General features: G+C 40.3%; 2 protein-coding genes, 1 long non-coding RNA gene and 2 pseudogenes across 3 annotated transcripts in view; 4 read left to right on the top strand and 1 right to left on the bottom strand.

Annotated features, from left to right (window-relative positions):
- Nucleotides 1-992: 992 nt before the first annotated feature.
- LOC149118145 (uncharacterized) lies at nt 993-3,579 on the bottom strand. The gene is made up of 2 exons (XR_016207357.1): nt 2,396-3,579; nt 993-1,330 (listed from the first exon to the last, which is right to left on the bottom strand). It is a non-coding gene; the product is annotated as an uncharacterized LOC149118145 (long non-coding RNA).
- LOC149118146 (uncharacterized) lies at nt 1,345-2,221 on the top strand. The gene is made up of 2 exons (XM_089290091.1): nt 1,345-1,358; nt 1,701-2,221. The coding sequence occupies exon 2, from the start codon at nt 1,717-1,719 to the stop codon at nt 2,119-2,121; it is 405 nt and encodes a 134-aa protein (XP_089146217.1). The 5' UTR covers nt 1,345-1,358; nt 1,701-1,716; the 3' UTR covers nt 2,122-2,221.
- Nucleotides 3,580-9,836: 6,257 nt separating the features above from the next.
- Nucleotides 9,837-10,480, top strand: LOC149118144 (protein CFDP2-like; annotated as a pseudogene).
- LOC149118143 (uncharacterized) lies at nt 10,428-10,924 on the top strand (annotated as a pseudogene).
- Nucleotides 10,925-18,610: 7,686 nt separating this feature from the next.
- The window catches only part of LOC110061329 (uncharacterized), a 34,212-nt gene continuing 32,689 nt past the window's right edge, over nt 18,611-20,133 (top strand). The window contains exon 1 of the mRNA XM_089290058.1: nt 18,611-18,783. The gene's annotated coding sequence lies outside the window, so the exon portion shown is untranslated. The remainder of the gene's footprint in view (nt 18,784-20,133) is intronic.

Below are 20,133 nucleotides of genomic sequence, written 5' to 3'. Positions count from 1 at the left end.
GCGGACCCCCACAACGGACCGGGTCCGCGGACTACCCTACGGACCGGTCCATGGACTACCCCTACGGACCCCCTCTACGGACCACCCTAAAATAGTGTAAAAATAATAAATAAAGATTTCACTTATGGGTTGCCAAATAGATTCAGACTTGTGTCGGTGATTTTTCGAGTGTTACACTGTACAAATATAACAGACTCGGGTTTTAACAACCCAACCCCCCACCCCTCCCCCCAAAAAATGCCTAAAAGCTTTTTTCAGTGTAAGGAAATGCCGATGGTAAGAAGGAAAGTTCTTACCTTCCATTCGTGGCTCAATCAGGCTATGGAAGATATATTTTTAGGCCGTTAATTGTTTGTATCTGTTATTCCGCTGAGCAAATTGTGAAGCCTGGAATGAGTTTACAAACCCACGGGAAAATGGGCTGAACAAAATGGCAGAGGGAAAAGAGCACAAATTTTGAGGCTTCCCGGAGGCTTCCCCGTACGTGTCTTTCATATATTTTATGGCCACAGCAAAGGAAATAGCAATGTGTAATGATTTGAATTGCACCCGAGCCAGAATCTAGGTCTGTTACATTTGTTCAATGTAACATTCGGAATTTCGCTGTCACGAGTAATCTATTAGACAACCCGTAAATGAAATATTTTATTTATTAATTTTATTATATTTTGGGGGGTGGTCCGTAGAGGGGGTCCGTTGGGGGAGTCCGTGGACCGGTCCATAGGTAGTCCACAGACCCGGTCCGTAGTGGGGGTCTGCGGACAGGGGGTCAGTGTTTTCGGGTTACCCACCCGATGGTGTAATAAGTGTTCACGATTGCTGATGGTGTTTTCTCCAGTGATCCAGACCAGTACAAGTAAGTGAAGTGCTTGTTTTCGTCTAATGCAACATTGAGATAATTATACAACATATAACTAATATTTGATGCCCCTGAAACTGAAATACCAGTCCCACAAAGTCCACACACACACACACACAAAATAGACTGGAGCCATATTTTGTTCATTTGTTTATTTGCCAATTCTGCCCACCAAAACAATACTGCATATTTACTACTTTCTTATCACAAAAAATCTTTCCAGAACTATACCAAAATATTTTATCATGTATCTGCTCCTTACAGAGAAACAGTAAACCATCAACCTCCTCTCCAACCAGTGTTCAGTCGCCTGATGGCAGACAGGTACATGTACATATAACAATTAAATGTGATAATAATCAATTTCTAATTATAAAAATTGTCAGTAATAACAACATGGAGACAATATTTTGGTATGAATCTTCTTGGGAGAATGCTTCACAAAGCATGGTCAGTCAACTTGGGAAAACACTGAAAAATAAGGAAATAACATCTTCAGGTATACATGTAGAAGTTTCAACAAATTTACTATTCCTGTAGGATAAAGTATACTGTTTGTATAATTGTATTTACTAATTAAAACTAAATAACTCTGAGGAGGCACTGCAACAAGAGGAAACATGCAGGTACGACAGATGAGTAAATTTTTATATTCTAAAATGAAATAATTTTTCTGATTAAACACTCCCTCCACATTATCCCCCACTGTATTAATTAATGTTTAAAAAATAGTTATAAATAATTAGAAATGGTTCTTCCATTCGAATGAGTGTTTACACACATGCAGATGCAGTAGAAAAGCTTTTAATATACATTATACATTATGCATTATATTTTGTAGCCAGTGCCAGACCGCTATGTTTAAATACTATGAAAACAGTGGTGGGCAGCTGTATGGTGTGCAGGAAGCAGCAACTAAAATGGAGCAGACAAATGCCCTTGATAGCCTTGATGTCTCTGCAGAGTTGCCAGTCAGTATCATCAGAGAGCAGACTCCAGCAGCAAGCCTGCCGTACCACTTAAACCAAGCCCAGCAGAACAATACCAAGACAGCATGTATCTTCATTATAAATGACAAAACGGTGGCATTCATCCCTACACAGAATGGAATAACTGTGTTTGACAGTCATTACCATGGGACAAGTGGAGCATTTTTGGCAATGGCCCCAAACGATGCAGCGTTTGAACTGCTTTCATGGTTTAAAACGATTAACAGCATCCCACATAATTTAGGAACAGTAACATGTGCTTCATTTAGATAATGAAATATGTCGATCGATTAAGATAAGCAAACTCTGTACATAAAAGTACTCTACAGTTGTATAGGTACATGTAGCCAACAATATACGTTCCTGGAGAAAGCATCTTTTGAGCTTTAAGTCTTGCAAGTAAGCTTACGAGTGCATGCAGATGCTGACCATACAAGTTTTACGACAGCAATACCATACCACAGCGTTTGTGTTAAAATAAATTTTACGACTCGCTAAAGAAAGGTGCCATTTTGATTACAAAACAAACTAAGATCGTAATACTCACGTCTGGCGACACTTTTCCAAACTCTAGTGTTGCCGTCAATGTCCCCCAAACATCATTTTTCTCTCAAACGAAGCAAACGACTGTCAATCGAAACGACGCTGAATCGTGGCGGTTGAATCCAAAGCTCTAAATATTTACCACGTTAACTACAAGTTTTCTTGTATTTCTCGGCATTTCTTTGGGAACAAAAACTTCGAATTATTTAAATTGTCATTTTCCAAAGCATAAAAAGGAGATATTTGCTTTTAGGTGCCAAAATAATGGTAAAATTTCTGCTCCTTTCTTGTCGTCATTCAACTGAACACGAAAGAACCACACATCACGTTCGCGCCGAAATTTGATTTTGTTGTGCTGACCTCTCGCACATGCGCAGACGTTATTCAGCCCTGTTGTTCTACCCTTGGTTTATTTTTTTTTATTTTTTAACCGCGCGGCCATGGGCCGAGCGCGGTTCTAGGTTTACCCGGGGTTTATTTTTTTTTTTTTTTTGTCGGTGACCAGACGCAGACCTCCGCTCGGCCAAAGTTTGAGTCACGCAACGTGTGATGTTTTCGCGGCAGAAGCCGTTAAAACATAAATAGACGGACAATTTTACGGATATTGTTTTCTTTTTTGCGGAAAAAATATATTTTCTTTTCGTTTTATCAAAGCGTTGGATTTAAAGGGAATAATAAACACGCTAAAAAAAGGTATTACGTCAGCCATGGAATGCGTTGACGTTGCAGCTTTCACTTTCGCTATGTGACAAATAAGATCATGTTTATTTTGCAAGTTTATTTCGCCAGAAGCGACGTTCATTAATTTATTTGTAATTTTACAAGTATTTCTTGTGGTTTTAGGCAAATGAAGTAAATTCTTTGGCGGTTTCATCGCAGCGAGTTCATAGATCGGAAGGAAAATTAAACATTTGCAAGCCAAGCAACGAACTTGTCAGAACGTGCAAGGATTACGTCATTGGTAGGGAAATAACCACCGTACTAAAGATACCCGTGGATAACACAATTCTTGAATTATGTGACTTGTGTGACTTCTTTGCTAGCCCTTTACTCAAGGGAAAAAACAATTTAATTTAATCGTGACTTTTAAGAAAGAAAGCTGTTGTTAATAGTGTTCGTATCTTCATGCCCATACGTATCCCGAAGAAAGTTCCAGATTAAGACTATTACGTCATCGGAGATTTCACACCGGTTGCGACTGATGGTGCAATAATACAGTTTGTGTTCATCAAGTAATGTGCTGTCTACAGTAGTCAATGAATCATCAAGGATTGCTTTGGAATGTACACTGCGTTGCGACTGTAGTGCTAAGAAAACAGTTAAATTTTAAAAGCGCGGTTATAAGATCTAACAGATCTTCTTGTTTTTTGTCGGAGACCAGACGCAGATCTCCACTCGGCCAACTTTGAATTACGCAATCTGTAATGTTTACACGCCAAACCTTGTTTCTTCAGTGTCAACAGAAATCTCAGATTACAAAATCACGCCGAACCTACACGTGGCAAAAAAGTCTCTTCAAACCCTGACATCGAAGCGATATATCACTTTAGCGTTAATAGCTACCACACATCGGCAGATGGTAAATCTATTCCTTAACAATCCAGCTTTATCGTGCTAAAATTTCAGCGAAATCAAACAAAACCAGAATTAATTAGAATTTTTTGGGTGACCTCACTCCCCAGACTTGACCTAACAAAGGGAGCAACGGTCGCCCATAGCAACCGAAAAACACGAACATAACAAAGCCGACGTTTCGGCCAAAAAACTCCAGAATTATCGCCTGAGATCTTAAACGTGACTGGGAACATCTCTTTCGAACTTTTTTCAACTCATTTCGACGAAAAAATGGCCTCGGCGGGCTACAAAAATGACCAAGAGAAAAAACAGAACAAGACAGCAGAACAAACCGATAATATTTCACCGCGTGGCTTTCGGCACGAAAACGAAAATACAGCTTACTTCTGGATAAATTCAGCCTTAGAAGCCACCAACTGGTCCCATATTACTTTCTGTATCCTTACAAATGTCCTGACTTCCATCTCCGAAAGATTTTGCCCCAATTTTGAGCAAATAAACATTTCGCCGACAGCGACCACCATTACGGTGGCCTGCATACTAAATTAGCTAACTTGACAAAATTCTCCTGAGGGGGGAGGCTGTGACGAAAAGAGCTGAAAAATGGCCTGTAATTGGCTAATGATGAGATCTTCCCATTGTCCAAATTTGGTGAGAATCGAAAGTAACGCCAATTTTCTGTCACGTTTTCAATCTGTAGCCACTAGAGTGACCAAAATCGATACATCGGTCGGGATAGAGTTTCATTATTAAATTACATGACTTGTGTGACTACTTTGCTAGCCCTTTACTCGTGCAAAACACCAATCAAATTTAATCATGTCTTTAAAAAAAGAAAGCTGTTGTTAATAGTGTTATTATCGTGTGGTTCATATCGTTTATGACCATACATAGCCCGAAGAAAGTTATAGTTTAGGACCATTACGTCATCGGAGATTTGTCAACGGCTACCACTGATGGTGCAATAATACAGTTTGTGTTGATCAAGTGATGTGATGTCTACAGTAAGAAAAGAATCATCAATGACTGCTTTGAAATGTGCACTACATTCCGACGGTAGTGCTAAGCAAACAGTTAAATTTTAAAAGCGCGGTTATAAGATCTAAAAGATCTTCTTGTTTAATTTTGTCGGTGACCAGACCAAGGCTCCCTCTCGACCAAATTCTGAGTCGTGCAACTTGTGATGTTTTTCCGTCAGAAGCTGCTAAAACATTAATACACGGACAATTTTACGGATATTGTTTTCTTTGTTGTGGGTAAAATATATATATTTTTTTGGTTTTATCGAAGCGTTGGATTCAAAGGGAATAATAAATACGCTAAAAAAAGGTATTACGTCAGCCCTGGAATGCGTTGACGTTGCAGCTTTCACTTTCGCTGCTTGAAAAATACGATCGTGTTTACTTTGCAAGTTTATTTCGCCAGAAGCGGTGGTCATTAATTCATTTGCAATTTTGCGAGTATTTCTTGTGGTTTTATGCAAATGAAGTAAATTCTGTGGCTGTTTCATCACAGCGAGTTCATAGATTGGAAGGAAAATTAAATATTTGCAAGCCAAGCAAAGAACTTGTCAGAACATGCAAGGATTACGTCATTGGTAGGGAAATAACCACCGTAATAAAGATAGCCGTGGATAACGCAATTCTTGAATTATGTGACTCGTGTGACTTCTTGGCTAGCCCTTTACTCAAGGGAAAAAAACAATTAAATTTAATCCTGACTTTTAAGAAAGAAAATTGTTGTTAATAGTGTTTGTATCTTCGTGCCCATACATATCCCGATGAAAGTTCCAGATTAAGACGATTACGTCATCGGAGATTTCGCAACGGCTACGACTGAGGGTGCAATAATACAGTTTGTGTTGATCAAGTGATGTGTATACAGTAATCAATGAATCATCAAAGACTGCTTTGGAATCTGCCCCGCATTGCGACTGTAGAGCTAAGAAAACAGTTAAAATTTAAAGCGCGGTTATAAGATCTTAAAGATCTTGTTTTTCCTCGTTCAGTCACAAATCGCCGTCTAGTCTCCAAAGCGCATGCGTCACCTGTGCATCCGTACAGCACATGGAATTTACAGAAATTGTTGTCGTGAAAAGTTAGCACGGATTCCATCATTTCTGGGGCGATGAAATCATACACAAACGAACACACCGTTCGAGGTAGACCAACACTAAAGGACATTAAGCGTTTTCGGAACGGGTCGGTCTGCAAGCCTTACGAGAGATCAATTTACGAGCGAAGATTTTGAGTGAATTTATCAAGAATCATGTTATACCAAAGGAGCCATCAACCGGGGCTATCAAGTCTTCAACTTGATAAAAAGCATCTTCAGAAGCGTCATCGTATGATCGTGAACCAAGTAGAATCCCAGCACGAACTCAAGAACGTCTGAGCAACAAGAGCAGAAAGGTTAGAAAATTTGTTTACGAATGCATCTGTTCGAGTACACCTAAGGAAAACGCTCCGAGAAACTTCGTTAAGTATAATAAAGATAAAATCTCGAACTAAACGATATTTTCTCGTTATTTTCTTGTAACAGAGTTATGTGTCTTTTACAAGAGTGAAACCCATGTAGCGAATTATTTTACATTTAAGCTGAAAGAAACTAATGTACATGTATGTTGACCCCAGCAAAACAATTCTTGGCTTGCACTGTCACGCAATCCTGACGCAATAAAAAATCTATCCGACAACCATTTAGTGGATTAAATCAAGAAATTGTGATGTTACAGGAGATTAATAAAGATGACACTTCGCTAATTTTCAAGTCTGTGCGTTTTCCCAAGCTCAGATATTCGTCCAAATATTTTGCACCAATTTACAGAGACCAGTACCTCCGCGGTACGCCAACATTGCCGCCGGAAAATAGTGTAAACATCTGGAGCTTACTTGGGCTATCTAGGCGACTGATTATCTGTACAGAACAAACAAGCATTTACATAAGCACTTTTCCTAGTACTTTAACTGCTGATTGGGCTAAAAATCACGACATAAGTATATGTTTTTCGACAAACGCGTTCGTAGGTCTATGTCACGCACCGCCATAACTCTGAAATTCAAAATGTCTCGCTTGCTTGAGAAACGCAAATAACATTATAGGCTGATTTTTCACGCCCTAAAGACCTGCAAACGTGTAATAAGCTATTAATCGATTCCAAGAAATGCAATCAAAACCAGAAGAGCTTAAGCACATCGATTCGATTGAATTTCGTACAACTTCAAAGGCAGAACATTCAGCTCAATTGCAATATAGCTAGTGCTTCTCAATATAACGACTGCCTGGGTACACGCAGCAAAGCGTCTAGTTTTGAACAAAATATGCTGTTCCTCGTCAAATAAAACCTGGAATTCTCAAGTTAACTATTGGAAGAGGCCAAAGCAACTTTAGCTTTGGCTTTATTTTTGTCAGCTTTGAAGAAAAAGGCTATTATCTTGTCTTTTCGGTAGGACAGCTAAGTTTTGACTTCCGCTCGTACTGCGGGCGCAGCCGCCGTATGCAAGGAAATGACGTCAAAATATAGTAAGAACAAACAAGGTGGCACGCGAAGCGATAGCCGAGTGGCAAACGTTTTCCTATCATTCAAGCCTGGATAAAAATCTCGCCGTTATATAAACTGCCTAGAATCTGAAGAGTTTCATTTCTGAGAGGTATCAATGCTAAAACAACACATAAGCTGACCCTTTCATAATTTTTAACAGCGATAAAGACAATTAATTGCTTTGAATATCTTCTACACATCAAATTGCATAGATTGGCAAATATCCTCTGTCAAATAGGCTCCCATTGTCGACCTTTTGAGGCTGAACACCCTAAGGGGTACTAAAAATGCCTTTTAACCCCTAAAAAGTACGACGAACACCCCCGTCCTTTTTATATGGGAGTTCCCCCCCCCCCCCCATCACTGCAAAAAGTCTGTTTGTATCCCGACAGTCTTCACCAGACTGCAAACATGTTTTTCTCGAATTACTGTGAGTGTCGTTCGAATAATAGGCTGGGGGCACTCAAAAAACAAATTCGCAAAACAAATGTTGGTAAAACAAGCAGTTAATATCACTTCAAGTTGATACTGCCTCCTATACTGACGAATTTCTACAAACCTGGAAAGTATTATACGGCAGCGCAATGCCTCCAGGATAATTAATCAGACACGTGCAACGTCTGTATCGTGTGCTTCGCCAAACCATCATGATTTCAGGTTGATTGTATCTCTTTTTGGGCTCAGTGATTGGTAGCTGGCCACAGACCAAGTCTATCTCCTTCTTCAACATTTTATGACACGGAGCACGAACCAACAGAAGTCGATAACAAACTGAAATTGTGATGAATAATCGCCCTTTTCACTGTTAATTTTTCTCATTTGCATTACAATGTGTTCCAACGTGGATGCGAGACAATTTCGGGCTAAAACTACAAAATAGCCCGAAATTTCCTCACATACATGCTAGATTTTATTGCAATGCAAATGAGCAAAGTTAACCGTGAAAAGGACTATCAGTAATGTAAGCACGCACTATTGAAATAATTTGCAGTGTTAATTTGTAAGACAGGTCCGAGTTACGAACCAAAAACAATCGAATTCTGAATTTTGTCTTGCGCGAAAAGATTTCAAAGGACTTTGACAAGTTCAGTGTCAATAATGGCACGGATATAACTCGAGGTCGGTAAGGCGATAGATAAATAACCTGAAGCGTACTAAGGCCCGGCTACTAAAGCGACAAATGAGCTCACACAAATGTGCTCTTTCTTTGGAAGGAGAGGAGCGATTTATAAGTACCCCGTTCCCCGCCCCAAATAAAGTTTTAACGCCGACGGGAGAAGAAAGAGTCCAGAATAACCTGCATGCGCACACTCAGAACGCCGCCACATATGGCAGACCCGGATTGTTCAGAGGGCAGACAACGCTATCCACCGGATAAATCACTATCCAGTGGATAGCAGTGGATAGCGTGGTTTGTTTTGTTAACACTTATCCACTGGATAGCGATTTATCCGGTGGATAGCGTTATCCAGCCTTCGAACAACTGAGGCCGGAACTTTTTGAAGCGCGCTTACCTAGTAGCCATCTATTGATTGCAACCTGTACTGAGTAAAACACCAGAACTACCTTCCAAAAGGTGGAGCTTTTTATTCTATAAACTGATGTTAACCTTGCTCCCTTAAATTGCGTAGGACCTGAGTATAAACGCCAGCCTGAGAATGGGTTCATACGTGAACTCAATATATCTAGTAGATAGGTGATGTACTGTGTCAGTATTTAGGGCATTCAACCCTAGACCCGGGCTGTATTTGAACCCTGCTTTAACTCGGGGCCCGGAGTTAACCAAGAAAAAAAATCGATCTGATAATGAACGTCTTAATTTATTCAAAATAAGATATTAGTTTCATTCTTTCGTCAGCGCTGTTTTCAAAGCTTATTCTGGAAAGTATAATCGCTGCCGCGACGTTACTAAAATATTTTGACAATAAAGTGGCAGGTGGATCAGCACTGGTGGTGCGAGTAAATTTTCTACTCAAATGATCTTTTTTATAGATTGTGGGAATTTCTTTTTCCTTCTGAAATATTCTTCGAAAAGAAACAAGTCATTCATGAAGTCTGAACTGTCCTACGTGGTCTCTGACTTCTCGTAAAGGTCTGTATTTGTTATTTTGGTTCAATTCAACTCGTATGAACACAACATGTGAAGTATGAGAGAATTAACTACGTTTTATTAATAAGAACTTATTGATGAAATAAACTTTATTGCTAGTATCAAAGCAATAAAGTTTATTTCATCAATAAGTTCATATTAATAAAAGACAGAGACGAAGAAGCCTTCTATGAGCAGCTGCAAGCGACACTTGAGAACGTCCATCGTAGGGACCTCCTGCTTGTGATGGGTGACCTTAATGCTAAGGTCGGCTCAGACAACATGAATTTTGAAACGGTAATATGAAGAGAAGGATGTGGACTGCAGAATGACAATGGAGAGAGGCTGGTAGAATGGTGTGCATTCAATAACATGATCATTGGTGGAACTTTATTCCCGCGTCGCAACATTCACAAACTCACCTGGACATCCCCAAATGGGAGGGATCAAAACCAAATAGACCATCTCATGGTTAACAGCATGTGGCGCCGCTCCCTGCTTGACGTAAGAGTAAAAAGAGGGGCTGATGCAAGCAGCGATCACCATCTTGTGACTGCAAAGGTGAGACTGAAACTCAGAGCAGCTGGACCAAACAAATTCACCACCCCTAGATACGACATCAGCAGACTACAAGACCCTAGGACTAAGAAAGCCTTTGTCCTACAGCTGAGGAACAGGTTCCAAGCCCTGAGTAACATAGACGAGCAAGACAATGAAGAAGAAGACGCTGTAAATCAACAGTGGAAGCAAGTGAGGAACATCTTTGATGAAGCAAGTAAAACCTGTCTGGGGATACAGAAGACTAAAAGAAAGAAAGAATGTATTACACCAGACACGTGGCAGGTTATTGAGGAAAGACGCCAGCTGAAGAAGAAGATAAATGACAGCAGATCAGCCAGACTCCGAGAGAGGTATATAGCGGCGTACACAGAAACCAACAGGCATGTCAAGAGGAAGATCCGAACCGACAAAAGGGCATATATGGAAGAGCTGGCAAAGGAAGCAGAGGAAGCGGCAAAAAAGGGAGAGCAGAGGAATGTCTATAAAGTCACTAAATTGATCTGTGGAAAATATAATGGCAGCAGAAATGTCCCCGTACGAGATAAACAAGGACAGCTCCTCACCACTGAGAAAGACCAAGAAACACGTTGGGTAGAACATTTCAAATAAGTCCTCAACAGACCAGCACCAGAAGAGGAGCCTGATATCCCAGAAGCTGAGGAGGACCTAAATGTTGACATCGGACCACCAAAGAAAGAAGAGATCATTGCAGCCATTAATTCTCTAAAAAACCACAAGACACCTGGCAAAGACCGCCTCAATGCTGAGCTGTTCAAGGCAGACGCTGTGACCACCGCAAACATCTTGCAGCCACTTTTCAACACCATATGGGACAGAAGGAAAATCCCTGATGACTGGAATGAGGGTATCATCATCAAGATACCAAAGAACGGAGCTCTCTCTGAATGCAGCAACTGGCATGGCATTACACTATTATCCACTCCTAGTAAGATCCTAGCCAAAGTCATCATGAAGCGCCTATCACTGGCTGTGGACCTTAAACTCCGCGAGGAACAGGCAGGTTTCAGGAGAGGAAGGGGATGTATCGATCATATTTTCACGCTGAGAAATATTATTGAACAGAGTACCGAATGGCAGCGAACTCTCTATGTGAACTTTGTAGATTTTGCCAAAGCCTTCGATAGTGTGCATCGACACAGCCTCTGGAAGATATTACGAGCGTATGGAATCCCCTCCCACCTTGCTGAGATCATCAAAAGTTTCTATGACAACTTTACCTGCTGTGTTGGCGATGGTGACATCTTATTTGAAGTCCACACTGGTGTCAGGCAGGGGTGTGTCATGTCCACATTACTTTTCAACCTTGTTGTGGACTGGATCATGCGGCGTACCACTGAGGATCAGATCAGGGGCATTAGATGGACACCTTTTTCCTACTTGGAAGACCTGGATTATGCTGATGATCTTGCCTTACTATCACACACCCACAAGCACATTCAAGAGAAGACGCAACACCTTAACACCTTTGCAAAGCAAGTTGGCCTTAACGTCAGCAGCAAAAAGACGAAATTATGGCACTGAATACTACCAACACACGACCAGTCCAGATTGATAATGAAGAATTTCCTTACACAGACAGATTTACCTATCTCGGAAGCATCATCAGTAGAGATGGAGGAACTGACCTGGACATTCAGAGCCGTCTCAACAAGGCCAGAAACTCGCTCAACATGATGAATAAGGTATGGCGCTCCTCCACTTACAGTATTCGTACCAAGCTGAATCTCTATCACAGCTGCGTCCTCACAACTCTCCTGTATGGTTCAGAATGTTGGCGCTTAACGGAGAAGGATTTATCAAAACTCTCTACATTTCGCACCAAGAGCCTTCGGCGTATCCTACGCATCTTTTGGCCTAATGTCATCTCAAATAATGATCTCTTTGAACGGTGTGGAACTGAACCAATGGCTACCATCCTGATTAGGAGACGTTGGAGGTGGATTGGCCACGTCGCTCGCCAAGAAGCCTCAATTGCGAAAACTGCTTTGCATTGGACGCCAGAAGGAAAACGCAAGAGGGGCCGACCTAAGATCACATGGCGGCGGACGGTGGAGAAGGAAATCAAGGAGATGGGAAAGACCTGGGCAGGCATCAAGTTTATGGCAAGGGACCGACAGATGTGGAGGGAACACATTGCTGTCCTACATGCCACTTAGGCGTAAAGGGCATGAGTGAGTGAGTGAGTGCTAGTATCAAAGAGAAGTTGTCGCATTGCTTGGTTGGTTGTTTTACTGTTTGCATGTGGGTCACTCCAGAGACCCACGTCTCGCAGTTGAACAGAACAGCTTACATACAAACACTGATACTACTTATATTTCTTTACACTCGCAGAAAAATGTAACAAAATTTCTGTAAATCTGGGCCGGGTTGTTCAAAGCCCGATTAAGCTAACCCAGGATTAGCAAGAATTTTGATCTCAGTTTTGTAACTTTTCGGTGAGGTTTTCTGTTTATACTGTTTGTCCATCAGTTTTGAGCTTGACTAGGCTCAAACTACACAAAACGTAAGCAGTAAAAAACAATTTTATACAAGAAAAATTAATAGTTCGGTTAACTTTTAATCCTGGGTTAGCGTTAACCGGCTTTCGAACAACCCGACCCTGGTTATTGAAACAGGAAATATGACTTATCTTGAGAAGTGACTCTACCTGCAAGTGAACGTTTTAGCACTGATTTATTTCTAGAGAGGTAACTCAGTTACCATATCCACAGGCCCTTATTTTTGTCTGATAGCTGTGAAGGAAAGCTTGTTAATATGACGGGATAAATTAAAATTGTAAGACATGCTGGATGTTTTGTGAACCAAATGATTTGTAAATCTCACTTGGTAAGGTTTTATGAGTAAATTAATGACTGCACATGCGGTAACCGACGAATAGCACGTGCATTAGACTATTGAATGAGATATATAGCAGACTTTCTATGTCAGTAGTACTATGAAAATATCTGATAATACAGCCCTGTTTGAAACATAATTATTGACCTAAAAACAAAAAAGTCTTTCTTCCAGGTCTTTTTCCTGGTCTGTGCTGAAAACTGACAGTTGTTTCATTAAAGGAAGGAACAGATATTTAAACTATAATTTTGATTTGTTTCCAGTTTATGAGAATTGTACGAAAGTATGATTTTTATGCGTGTGAACAAATTAGCAAAAAAAATTAAAAAACAAATCAAATGAAATTGATTTCGCTTTTGTTAGGGACTTGTGGCTGCAGTTCAGCCAGATTGTGTATCAGCGGACATTCTTCAAGTCGTGCTTTCCCTCATTTTGTGTTTTCGCGTCGCGTGGTGCTTCGATATAAACAAAGTCGTTTTCCATCGGATCGTATCATGTGTTACCGAAGACCTAAACGGTGAGAAACAGTTTTTTTGTACCTTTTGCGAATTGTTGTGAGTCTTTTTCTTGGCGATGTGTTAGTATTTAAGTTTATTTCTTTTCATTTTTGTCATCCAGATTGTTATCTCGGGAAAACCGTACATCTGTGTAATTCAGTGTTAAGGAAGCAAATTGTGCCGAGCAGTACTCGCTACCTGTGAATAAACGTCGTTTTAGGTTTGAAACTCTTCTGGTAAAGTTACCTAGAAGCAGCCACAGGACTTCACCAAAACGTTAAACAAAGGACACACATAACTTAAACAAAACACCATAGGAACAACGGCTCTTCAATTCAGACACCTGTTGTGTCACAAGGTGCACCTGTGATACCTTGTCACTATTCACATCATTGGAACATTTTTTAACGTTTTATCTCCTAGGTTTCTCATTATAACCGCTGGCGACGTCTGATCCGTAGCTGAATGTCCTGAATGCGACAAAATGATGATTTTCAGTCAAGTTCTGACAATAAAGACAATGTCATGATATTTTGTTTGTAAAATACCGATCAAAACAATCCATGAAATAATTACTGATGTGACACAATATTGTGTAACAACATTTTTTTAATGTATCGTTGGCGAGTTATCCGGCCTTTTCTGATTTGGAAAATGGAATAATTGGAGGCGAATGGTGATTGATTGTTGTCTACTTTTTTTGCACATGACACAAGCTCCATCGATAGACAAAAGTAGATTTAAATTAGAGGAGCTTTTTTGGTTTTTCCATTGTACAGAAATGCCGTTTAACCACAGGAGCCCTTGGCCTTTAAGTAATAGTTAACTAAAGTAGAAGAATGTCCGAGAGCTACTAAGCATAAAAAAATACCACAAGCGCGGTTAAAAGTGGAGAACGTTGAAATGGATTTCGAATAACAAACTTGAAAAATGTAAATGTGACAGGTGAATTGATCAACATGACACGAGCGCTGGACAAGGGGAAATCTGAGTCCCCGTGAAGAATCAAACCCATGACCTCTCGAACACCGGGCGGACGCTCAATCCACTGAGCTGCGAGAACTTATGGAGAGCAAGGTTATTTAAATGAGTTCATATGCGAAAGAAACAAGAATGACACAGGATTTCTTAACACTAGCACCTGTTATTTTCTTTAAATGCTATGAATCTCATAATTCCTATTATTGTTGACGGTAAAATATATCTGTATACATTTAACTACTCAGTAATTTAAAAACGAAAGCTTGTAACAATGATTTAGTTTAACTGGGTAATCCTCAGATGAATTTACCGTTGTCGAGTTGTTCATACTGATATACTAAAGACACAGCGCGGTATCGAGAGTCACGATTTTAGCCAAAGATATTGATACTTAACAATTATTCGCCTCAGGCTCGGTGAACATTGACTTCGTCTCGGTGAATATTCACCAATGTTCACCGAGCCTGAGGCGAATAATTGTTTTAGTATAATTTTCAAAGGTGAAACACAGAATAACGACTAAAACAGACAGTTTGTTTGCATACACGCATGCAGCCATAGTTTTAATAATAAGCCTACATGTAATAGCTTACATCCATTGTGAATCAATTTACACAGCAAGTTCGGCAGTAAAACAAACAAGCGAAACACTACGAAAAATAAATTCATCCCGTACTTTTGTTTTATCATTGTTGACCTCATTCACAGCTGTCATCATCGCCTAAAAGTGAGTAGCTTTAGTTTGAAGAAAAATAAATTTCGGTCAATCGATCTGACCTGCTGGCGATCAACGTCACCACTGCGTTTGCGATTCTTAAATTCCTTCAATACGAGTTGTTGAAAGGATTTTTCGTCCAAGCTGGGCGACAGCAATCATTTTGAAAATTCTCCATCCTTCCAAATATCCTGAACTTGGAGTGATGTCTTTCGAATAAATAAAAATTTGATTCAGCAACTGTCCGCCATGTTTACTTGCCGAGATGGCAAAGGTGGCGAGCTTAGTGACCAGGCCTCAAAAATGTTTTAATAACCGCCTGGAGCAGTGAATATTTAACAAATAGATTCCATGTTGCCGTGCGTCTGTTCAGTAATAGATCACAGATGACGTCAAAATGTGGTAAGAACAAAAAAGTGGCACAAGAGGCGATAGCCGAGTGTCTCACTGATGTTCTTACCACATTTTAATGTCTTTTGTGATCTATTACTGAACAGACGCACGGTAACATTGAATCTATTTGTTTTATATAATAACAAAACAAACTACTACAGATAAAGCTATTTTATATCAAAATCTTTCAACATAACTCGAAAGCCGGCCTTTGCCCACTTTGGCGAACGCGAAAAAAGCCATTTGACGTAATCTATTGTCTACACAAAATGAAGCAATCTAATTGGTTGCTATGCGTAGCAAAGAACTGTGATTGGTCCAGGAAAATCACGCCACTGTCAAACTTGACTCGAGCGTCCCTTGTCGTGGAATGAAAACTTACAGCGAAAGCAGAATTAAACTGCGAAATCTACAAATCTTAAAGAAAATGCTGGAAAAGTCAAGTCAGTTTTTGACATCAGAGCAGCCCTGTGAGCCAAAAAGCTTGGAAGTTGCCTGCAGGAGTTGAAAAAATACTCTCGGAAAACTTGCGGTTGCGGTCAACCTGGAGGCTATTCGGTTCTAGTTTTGAATGAAAGGAGCGTTAGTGATGGTGGAAATTTGTGTCCTCTGTTGCTGGTGATTCTCAAATCAGTTTGAAATAGTGTCGGAGACACCTTTTAGCTGCGATACAGTTGGCCGTGAGCTGTAGTTAGGTATACTTTGCTTGCTGTTGTGCCCTGAAACGGACTAAAGCATTCGCAGCGGAAAGCAAGGTTAATACGTGATGCGTTTATTTTAACTGATTTAAAGAAGTGATGTTTTGATGTTTCATTCCTGACATCAATCAGTTACAGCTATTTCGAGACTGAAAAAAGTTGAATTTTTTAAATAAATTAATCTCATGAACATTTTGTTTTTTGGGTTTGTTAAATTCGACTGTCGACTGAGACTGCCCGTGTATTTTTCGTGAGTCATTTTCTAAAAAAGAAACGGTTTTATCTTTCTTCTTCCTGCTTCTCGTAGCTGTTCAATAGCTCGACAAGGCGTTTTTTGTAACTTATCTTTTCCCCAGTCACGTAAAATATTATCTAAATTCTCAAAACTTTCCGCCATTTTAAAACACAGAGGGAAAAACTTTGCAATGATGACGTCAATCGTGCGTCTGTCCTCTAATAGATCACAGGCAAGAACCAATTAAAATGCGAGAATAACTTGGGCTATTATATAAAGCGTCATATAAGGAATCACTCGACCAATCAGATTGCTGGGAACTCTTTGTTCAGCTCTGAAATTATTCTTAACACTATTTATTACCCTCATAAATTTCTATCTTTGTAACTACTGATGTATGGACGAAATTAAGCTTCTTTTCTGCAGTTATTATTTGTTTTGATTTGAATAGAGTTGTAGGCTTTCTTGCACTCGAGAAACGAGCGGTAAGAATTATTTTTGTCTGCTCATCCAGAACCAGGTAGCCTGCGTGGCAGGCGTCCGAAGGGGGAGGGAAAGGGGAAAGACGAGCGCCCGAAGCGCGTGTGGGTAGGGGACGCCTGCAAGGGCGCTATTGTTTTTTTCATTCCGCCCCCTAATTAACTATGGAAAACCCACTCAACCGTGGAATGTCTGGTTGTCAAAATCATCCAATCAGAATAACGCCGGTTCTTTCGTGGCAAAGTCTGTAGGCGCCAACAGGTTCTTGTGTTTCTTGTATTTTTTGCGCGAGAAAATGAAATAATCATTTGAAGACCTCCAGAGGTTAGAAAAAGCGAGAAGAGGCCGGCCCAAAAAAGAAAACAAACAATGTTTGAAGAGCTTGCCAGGTGAATCTAAAAGTAACCTATGGCAACTTTGTTGCAAAAGCGTGTGTAAACATATTTAAATCGTCGGCGAGAAAATATTCGAAATATTCGGAGTTGTCTTAAGCGAATCTCTGAAGAAAGTTGGGATAACAGTGATTGCTTCTAACAACGATTCGCAGTTGGCCTGCAATGCCTTTTTATGTTTCAACTGTATGCGACTCATCTACAACACAAACCATTGAATTGCTACTGAAAGTAGTGTTCTTCTTCAGTGACTGTAGAAATCGCTTATCTGAGGCACTTTCCGTCAATGCATAGACTGACAGCATCAAATTTGCCTCCTTCGATGTCTTGCAAACAAACTAGCTTCTGAGCCAAATTGCAGGCAGTCAAATTCATGGCCTCGACTTCTACAATCCGGTCGTCAATAATACTGACAAGAGGCGTTATGACTAACAAAGATGCATAATTTCCAGCTCTTTACGCGAGCAACACAAGAAGCTGAAAAATGAGACTCTTTCCATAGCCTGTAGGTAAAACGGCTAAAAGATCCTTTTTTCTAACAATTGTTCAATCGCCTTCTTTTGCTCTGCTTTTAGCACGAATTTGATACCATTTTCTTCGAAAGATCGTAGCATTTCCTCTAGAAATAGTTCGAAACGATCACCTGATTTATCCACCATGTTGAATATGAATGTGAGAAGACCTCCATGCTCTTGAATGACAGGTCGTTTACCAATCAGAACGACAGATTGAGTAATTCATTAAATCTGACCAATCGGGATTTTTAAGTTCGTCTGGTGGACGAAAAAAAAAGAAGAAAACAATGGCGTCCTTGCAGGCCGTCCCTCCTCGAAGTGTGCTCGATCCTCCCGCGCTCATTTTAACCCTTTCCCACCCCACCTCCCCCCCCCCCCCCCCTTCCCTTCCACGGCCTGCCACGCAGGCTAGAGCCACGTGGATCAGTCTCGTGCGTGAGGAACGTAATAATATATGCACGGTACGACCGTCTAAAATCTGCAGCGAAAAATGGAATTGCCAAACTTAAAGTCATGACTTACAAAGCGTATTGTGTATGTGGTGAGGGATGTCTCAAAAACGATAACAAATTGATGCAGTATAGTATAAGATGCAAAATAAATTAAATTAAAAGTTAAATTCACGTAAGCTTTGGTAACAATGGGAGTACCGCCCAAAAGCCAGGCGCCCTAATGTGGGAGTGCTAGGCACCTGTTTTGACGTGTAAGAGCCTGGCACGCCCTCAACATGAGTTCATGGTTGGTTAACGAGCACCCGTTATTCTTCTTAGAAATTTGACTCCTATGGCACGGCGATGGCATTTTAGCCTTGACTAGTGGTCTGGCAAGAAGGTTCACGTTTTTTGGAAGAGAAAGTGTTTAAAGGTAAGAAGAAGAAAAAAAAGTCGACAGTACAATGTTTGGTCCCTAATGTAAGCTTCGGTATGTACGTTCCGTGAGGAATTTGGGTTCTTCAATATACCCATAACAAAATAACTGTTTTGATTCACAAAATTCTTGGAAATCATATTTATGTTCTTATAACAGACGATTATTAGTGTCGAAATGCGCACAATTGTAGAAATCAAAATTGGAATGTATTTAGTTCATTACGATCAAAGATCGCTTCCAAGGTGCGAGTTAAGATAAATATTTCAAAGATCAGGTCCAGCTTTGTAAAGTACAAATTTGAAGAACGCTAGAGTAAGAAACTTTTGGTAAGGATTTCAGACACAGTCATATCAAACTCTGGCTATTGTTATCCGGACAATCTGGTTAATAATGCTCGGGTTTTAAATGAAAACGATTTCATTGAGATGTTGAAAGACTCGAAATGATGATACACTTAGAATTTATAGTCAGATCTTGTGTCTAAAGAAATCGACAGGAAATGGCAATAACTTTCAACTGGTTAACAGCTGGTCAACCACGAAAGTTATCAGTTATGATGAGCACGATATTTTGCCCAAACTATAAGCGGGGAGTTATCGCTTAGAGTTTGGAGTCTCGCTCCGCCTGTGCGTGTCTCGGGCTTCGGAGGGAAGGGGGCGGGAAAGGGGAGTGGGGGGAGGCAAATATATGATCCATAAACTACGACTGAGTTTTCTCGAGCTGTTTAACAATTCGTAACACCTTAAGGTTACTTCAAACCTTCGCGGGTGTCCGCCAGAAAAAAATTCGTACGCGCGCTGTTTTCAAGGAAACCGCCACAAACTATATATCAACAGGAAGGTTATAAAATGTAGAATTCGATAAAATTATGTTTTGTTTTGTATTTTGCTTTCCAAAGGCGGCAGAGGCCGTCAACTCCAAAATGAGAGACTGACGTTCCAGTGAATTAATCGGGTATCAAATGCGATCGTTCATGCAAAATCACTGTGCAGTATTTACCACAAAACCTCAATCTCCAAACACGTGTCAACATTTTCTTTTATTTCTATTGGTTATCTTTTTATAGATCTGTCAAGTTCGACTATCGAAAGATTCGCGTAACCTGTTGCGTTAAACGCCGCCACGAGGAAAATATTCAAAATAAAGGAATTCGCCGACACGCTTTTGTTCCGTATCTATCAGTAAATGTTCTGACCAAATTTCATGGAAAACCGTCAAATCTGCATACCCTACTAATTCATTTAAAGAGACGAGATTCTCTCGAAAAACGAGTGCGAGTTTTCGCCTTCTAACGATTTATAAACATATCACGCCTTCACAGAGGAATGTGACCTTGCTTTGATA

This window comes from Orbicella faveolata, unplaced genomic scaffold, assembly GCF_042242905.1.
Source record: "Orbicella faveolata isolate gen_17 unplaced genomic scaffold, um_ofav_v1 contig_1, whole genome shotgun sequence".
Lineage (NCBI taxonomy): Eukaryota > Metazoa > Cnidaria > Anthozoa > Scleractinia > Merulinidae > Orbicella > Orbicella faveolata.
The sequence above is the reverse complement of the archived record's forward strand: the minus strand, read 5'-3'. Positions and strand labels throughout refer to the sequence as shown.